Source organism: Leptopilina heterotoma, unplaced genomic scaffold (assembly GCF_015476425.1).
Source record: "Leptopilina heterotoma isolate Lh14 unplaced genomic scaffold, ASM1547642v1 Lhet_247, whole genome shotgun sequence".
Taxonomy (NCBI): domain Eukaryota; kingdom Metazoa; phylum Arthropoda; class Insecta; order Hymenoptera; family Figitidae; genus Leptopilina; species Leptopilina heterotoma.
In genome coordinates, this window is record NW_025110963.1 from 1,251,839 (window position 1) to 1,258,043 (window position 6,205).

The 6,205-nt window shown below is 45.1% G+C and overlaps 2 protein-coding genes across 2 annotated transcripts; both read left to right on the forward strand.

Annotated features, from left to right (window-relative positions):
* On the forward strand, positions 1 to 417 carry LOC122503209. The gene has a single exon (XM_043613667.1). The coding sequence runs from the start codon at positions 1 to 3 to the stop codon at positions 415 to 417; it is 417 nt and encodes a 138-aa protein (XP_043469602.1).
* A 4,850-nt stretch (positions 418 to 5,267) lies between these two features.
* On the forward strand, positions 5,268 to 5,942 carry LOC122503210. The gene has a single exon (XM_043613668.1). The coding sequence runs from the start codon at positions 5,268 to 5,270 to the stop codon at positions 5,940 to 5,942; it is 675 nt and encodes a 224-aa protein (XP_043469603.1).
* Positions 5,943 to 6,205: the final 263 nt, after the last annotated feature.

Consider the following 6,205-nt stretch of genomic DNA (forward strand, 5'->3'; position numbering starts at 1 on the left):
ATGGTCCGGGGTGCACTTGGCAGGCCAGACTTAGAAGTTCTGTGTCAGCTTTTCGCTCGGTATGGAAACACGAAGAAGGCCATTCTGCGGCTTCCAGAAACGGAAGCGGAGTCGTTACTGAAGGCCAGGCGAGTAAAAATAGGGTGGGTCAACTGCAGAGTCCACGCTAGAGTGGAAGTAGAGAGGTGCTTTAGATGCCTCTATTACGGCCATCTGGCTGGAGGATGCAGTGGGCCGGACCGAAAGGAGGCTTGCTGGAGGTGTGGCGGTCTCGACCACAGGAAGAGTCAGTGCAAAGGGCTAGCCCAGTGCATTGACTGTTCCGATCGTGGAATGGACGACACAAAACATCCTTCAGGGAGCAGGGCCTGCCCGGTGTACTGGAAGATACTAACAGATCTAAAGTCCAGAGCTTAGGTTTCTCCAGGTTAATCTCAGGAAGAGAAAAGTCGCGCAAGATCTCTTCATGCAGACTGCCAGAGAGAGGAGAGCTGATATACTGCTTTTTAGTGATCAGTATAGGAAGCCAGAATCCTCTCTCTGGTTTAAGGATGCATCCAAGAGATCGGGTATTCAAATATGTAACCCGGACATCACCATTGGTGACTTTCTTGAGACCGACGCGGGTTTCGTTTGGGTGGAGGTGGCGGGAGTACGCGTTTACAGCTGCTACTTCTCTCCAAACGATCCTTTTTAAAAAGTTCGATGCCGAGGTTCAGGCTCTTGAAGAAACCATCAAGGCTTTCGGCGGGGATGTCCTTATTGCGGGAGACTTTAATAGTAAGTCGCCGGAATGGGGAGAGACTCGTCTAGACAAGAGGGGAACCTTAGTATCGGACATGGTCCCAGCAAACGATTTAGTGGTGGTGAACCGGGGACAAGAGTTCACGTTCAGGCGCGGGGTGTCAGGGTCTATCATCGATTTGACAATTGCGTCGCCCTGCGTGGCCCGTAGAATAGTTCGGTGGGGAGTGCTGGACGAAACGACTATGAGTGACCACCAGTACATAGAGTTTATAGTCGCTGAGAAAAATCGGGGAGGGAACACCAGGCCGAGGCTGGATGACGAAGCCAATTTCCGTGGGTAACAAATTGCGTGAGGCGAGGCGAGTTATTATTGCAGCGTGCAATTACTCTATGCCTCGCCGGCACCAAACAAAAGCTAGGAAGGGTGTTCTGTACTGGTGGAGCGACGAATTAGCCCGCTTAAAAAGAGAATGCAATGCAGCAAGGAGGAAATACACCCATTCAAAGGGAGACCTTCTGCTGCAAGAAGAGTGGCACAAAGCCTACAAAGTCGTCACTAAGAAATTAGTTTCGAGGCAAAGAACCCCTGGTCTTGACAATCCGATCTGGGTCCGAAAGATTATTAAGGCGCTGTTTCCCCATGTGGAATCAAGCCCTAGGGAGGACTTTTCCTCCTGTGTAGTGCAAAGGGAGGAGCTCTTCACGCTGGAGGAGCTTTAAAAGGTGTCAAAAACGTTGAGGAACGCCAAAGCGCCAGGCTACGACGGAATACCCAACGAGATCCTCAAAGAGGTAATCTGGTAGGCGATAATAGCATATCAGAGAATCAATTCGGTTTTAGGAAAGGCCGGTCGACAGTAGACGCGATCTTAGCAGTTCTCGAAAAGGCGAAAAAAGTCAAAGAGGGACGGAAGAAGGGCTTTTGCGCGCTCGTATCAATCGATATCCGCGTTCAATTCCGCGAAATGGGACATTTGTATGAAAGCAATGAGATGTAAAGGGGTACCAACGTATCTGTTGCGAATGATAGACAACTATCTTAGCGACAGATGGGTTGTCTACGAGAGCGATGCATGTCATATTAAAGAGAAAATGACATGCGGAGCTCCCCAAGGATCAAAGGTGGGACCGACCATCTGGAACGCTATGTATGACAGTTTTCTGAGGTTGGACTTACCCGAAGATACGTCTATATCCGGGTTCGCGGACGACGTGCTTTTTATATGTTACGACGACAATTTGAGACTGCTGAAAATAAAACTTGAAGATAGTCTGTGGCGAGCTGAATTTTGGTTATATCGGCATGGTCTGAAAATGGCCCTCGAGAAGACTGAAGCTCTACTCGTCACAGATAGGAGAGTTTATGAAGCCCCGAAGATTGAAATGGGAGGAACTGAAGTCGCATGGGGAAATAAGCTTAAGTACCTGGGAGTGTGGTTGGACAAACGTTTAAGTTTTGGCCAACATATTAACATCTCAACACTCAAAGCCACCGAATGCATGGGAAACCTCTCGAGGATGATGCCCAATATCGGTGGCCCCAGGGAAAATAAACGAAGACTAGTGGCGACTGTGGTTCAATCAAAGCAGCTTTATGCTGCCCCTGTATGGGCTTCAGCCCTTATGATCCACAGCATCTCTGACAAACTTTTCTCGGCCCAGAGAGAGCCAGCAAGGAGAATAACGTCAGCCTTCAGAACGGTGTCTGATTGCGCTCTTCGGGTGCTTGCTAGATTACCGCCAATGGATTTGTTGGCGATGGAAAGGCAAGAGAATTTCCAGCTCTCCAAACATCTAGTAGGCAACCCGGAGCGTAGAGAAAGACTCAAAGCTTTAATCCGCTTGGAGTCAAGAAAAAGACTCGTTCTGAGTTGGCAGGAGAGATGGGATGGGGAATCGAAAGGTAGATGGACTCATCGCCTGATTCCCCACCTCGCCACATGGTTGGAAAGACAACACGGTGAAGTAGGCTACTACCTTACACAAGCGATGTCGGGTCATGGTTGTTTCGGACAGTACTTCTATCGGTTTAAAATAGAAGCAGACGCGAAATGTGTGTACTGCAACGGTTCGGATGACGACGAAGCAGAGCACACTGACGACGCGGAGCACACGCTTTTTTCCTGCATGCACTGGCGTGAACTTAGGGAAGCCATGTTTTCGGCCGTGGGCACTAAAGTCACGGTCGAGAATATGGTTTCAATTATGTTGCCGAGCGCGGACTCATGGCGAGAAGTCGAGTCTTTTGTCATCGAAGTTATGAGGAGGAAGGAGAACGACAGAAGGGCGAGATTACCCTGGAGAATTCCTGCTGCTCGGCGGGGCGCTCGCGGAAAACGGAGGAGACCTTAATTGGAACTCCTCTCTCTTCGGCTGGCGCCTTGTTAAGGACTTGGATCTGGAAGTAGGTAAGGAGACCTCCACTGGCGATGTAAGCTTGACAGCAGTTCCACCAGGGGAGATATGTCTCAAAAGGGAGTGGTTTTTGGTGGGTCGGCCAGAACATGAGCGGTCATCCCCACATAACCTTGGAATACGGGCTCCAGGTATCTGACTTGGAAGTAGGCCTCTAAGGTTTTAGCAGATTTTCCACTTCCTACGCAAAAAAAAATTATTATTATTATTATTACAACATATGTAAGCTGTTACTTTACCCCTAACGAAAGCATTGTTGATTTTCAAACATAATTGGATAGTTTAGAGGAAGATGTACGAGATCTGGAAGAGAAAGTAATAATTGGTGGAGATTTTAATGCGAAAGCTATAGAATAAGGAATGCCGAAAACCGATTCAAGAGGAAGAAAAATCTTAAAGATGGCTGCAGGACTGGGGATGACAGTTGGAAATGAAAGAAGCACTTCTACTTTTAGAAGACCGGGGTGCAAAGTCACGATTCCGGATATCACAATGATACGAGATAACGCTGCATCGAGCTTAATAAATTTGAGAGTAAATAAATTGGAAGCGGTCACCAATATATTTTATTTGACATCGCTGAAGGCAAAGAAAAGCATCCACAAAATAATTGGCCAAGATGGAACGTAAATAAGCTTGACAAGGACAAATTCTTGATATCAATAGCCATGAATAAGGAAGCCGTCTTGAAATCCACAGAAGACGTTGAACAAACAATGAGGACTGCAATAAAAATAATAAAGCGCACATGTGATATAGCCATGCCTCGAAAGAAAGATATATCGCAAAGAAAAAAACCGGTCTACTGGTGGAATGATGAAATTGCGCAACTAAGAAAAACCTGCTTATGCCACAGAAGACGAGCAACAAGAAAGAGGATAAAAAATAACGAGGAAGCAGTAGCAGCCAGAATCGAATACAAATCAGCCAAAAAATTTCTTCGTAAATCTATAAGAAGAAGCAAGCACCAGTGTTGGAAAAATCTACAAAAGGGCGTGGATTCTGACCCTTGGGGTCTTGGATACACAATTGTACTTAAAAAATTGGGAAATACATCACCCTGTGCAATCCAGAACGCTTCATTTATGGAAAAGGTGGTAAATACTCTTTTCCCGACTCACCATATAACGGAACGGGATATAATTGATGAGGATTTAAAGGACGTACCTCTGTTTACCGTAGAAGAATTATAAACAGCTGTATATTCTATGAAAAGTAAAAAAGCTCCTGGACCTGATGGAATTCCAGCAGAAGCTCTCAAACTGATAGCAGAGGATTACTCTGATTTCCTGCTACATATGTATAACAGGAGCTTGGAAGAAGGAATCTTTTTCAGTCGATGGAAGGAGCAAAGACTAGTTTTGATAAGTAAAGGGAAAGGTGATCCTCAGTCCCCATCATCATACAGACTCCTCTGTATGCTAAATACAGCAGGGAAACATTTTGAGAGGTTGTTGAAACCAAGACTTTTGAAAGCCGTCAAGGAAGCGGGAGATCTTTCAAACAAACAATTTGGTTTTAGGAGAGGTCGTTCAACAATTGATGCGGTACAAGAAGTTGTAGGATCAGTTAGAGATGCACAGAAAGGGAATCACTTCTCAAGAAAAATTGTCTTGCTAGTGACCTTTGACGTTAAAAACGCCTTTAATTCAGCAAGATGGAACGACATGCTAAAAGCCCTGGAAGAAGATTTTAAAGTACCAATGTATCTTTTAGGAATACTTAAAAGCTACACGGAAAAGTTCTTGGGCGAGTCGCTGTACCTGTTGTGGTGGCGCTGAGTGACCAGTACCTATCGTAAAGTGACAGCCCCATTTTGGTAGCTCATTTCACCCACAGAGACTGCTGCTTTCCTACTGTGGGGCGTCAGAGCTCTCTTGTGGGGCATCAGAGCTCTCTTTAGAGAGAAAGCAGAAAACCTTTTCTGTGGGAGGCGAGTGAGAGACGTCTGCTCGCCCAAAAACTTTTCCGTGTACCTTAACCAGAGAATTCTGTTCTATGAGACATCTGAAGGGAGACAAAAGAAGAACATTACAGCAGGTGCGGCACAAGAATCGGTTCTAGGCCCAGATCTGTAGAATATTACCTATGATGAAAGCTTAAAAATGAGTACACCGGAAGATACCTTTTTAGTAGGCTACGCAGACGACATAGCCGCGCTAATCACGGCCAAAAGCACAGAGTCAGCACAGAGAAAACTCAATCAGCTTATGAAAAGATTATTGCCATGGATGCAGGAGCATGGATTCAGTTTAGCTATGCAAAAAACAGAGATTGTAGTTCTCACCGGGAAAAGAATAAGGTTAAAAATTCCTTTTGAGGTCGGTATGGAAATTGGCACAAGTAAAAGAGTGGTTAAACATCTAGGAATAAATTTAGACAGTAGACTCAGTTTTTGGGATCATATAGTACTTGCATCTGAGAAAGCAGCAAAAGTTAATCGGGCTCTGGGTAAATTAATGAGTAATACTGGTGGCCCGCTGCAAAGTAAAAGACGATTATTAATTGTTGCTTCACAAGCTATTCTCCTTTATGGTAGCGAATTATTCGCAGAAGCACTGAAGAAAGAAAAGTATCGCAAGCGCATGGCGGCTACTCAGAGATTAGGTGCTTTAAGAATCGCGAGCTCCTATCAGACGGTTTTTGAACCAGCAATCATGGTAATTGCAGGAGTTACTCCTATAGATCTGGTGGCAATGGAAAGACGAAAAACTTACCAAAATAAAACATCAGAAGACCAAAAGCTCATAAAAAAGCAGCAAAAGAACGCACAAGGGTAAACTGGCAGGAACGTTGGAAAAATGAACACAGGGGAAGATGGACCTTTAGACTAATTAAGGATCTGAATACTTGGGTAGACCGGAAAGTAGGTGAAAAAAATTATTATATTACTCAATTTTTGAGCAATCACGGCTATTTTAAAGCTTACTTGCACAAAATGAAAAAGGTCGAAAACGCAAGTTGTATTTATGGTGATGGAGACAAAGACGAGCCAATAACCTCTTACCCCTGAAGAAATGCGAAAGCGGATACCGGGGTTTTT

Excerpts from the sequence above, each read along its gene's own strand:
- LOC122503209 (XM_043613667.1), top strand. The coding sequence starts at position 1 with ATGGTCCGGGGTGCACTTGGCAGGCCAGACTTAGAAGTTCTGTGTCAG.
- LOC122503210 (XM_043613668.1), top strand. The coding sequence starts at position 5,268 with ATGAGTACACCGGAAGATACCTTTTTAGTAGGCTACGCAGACGACATA.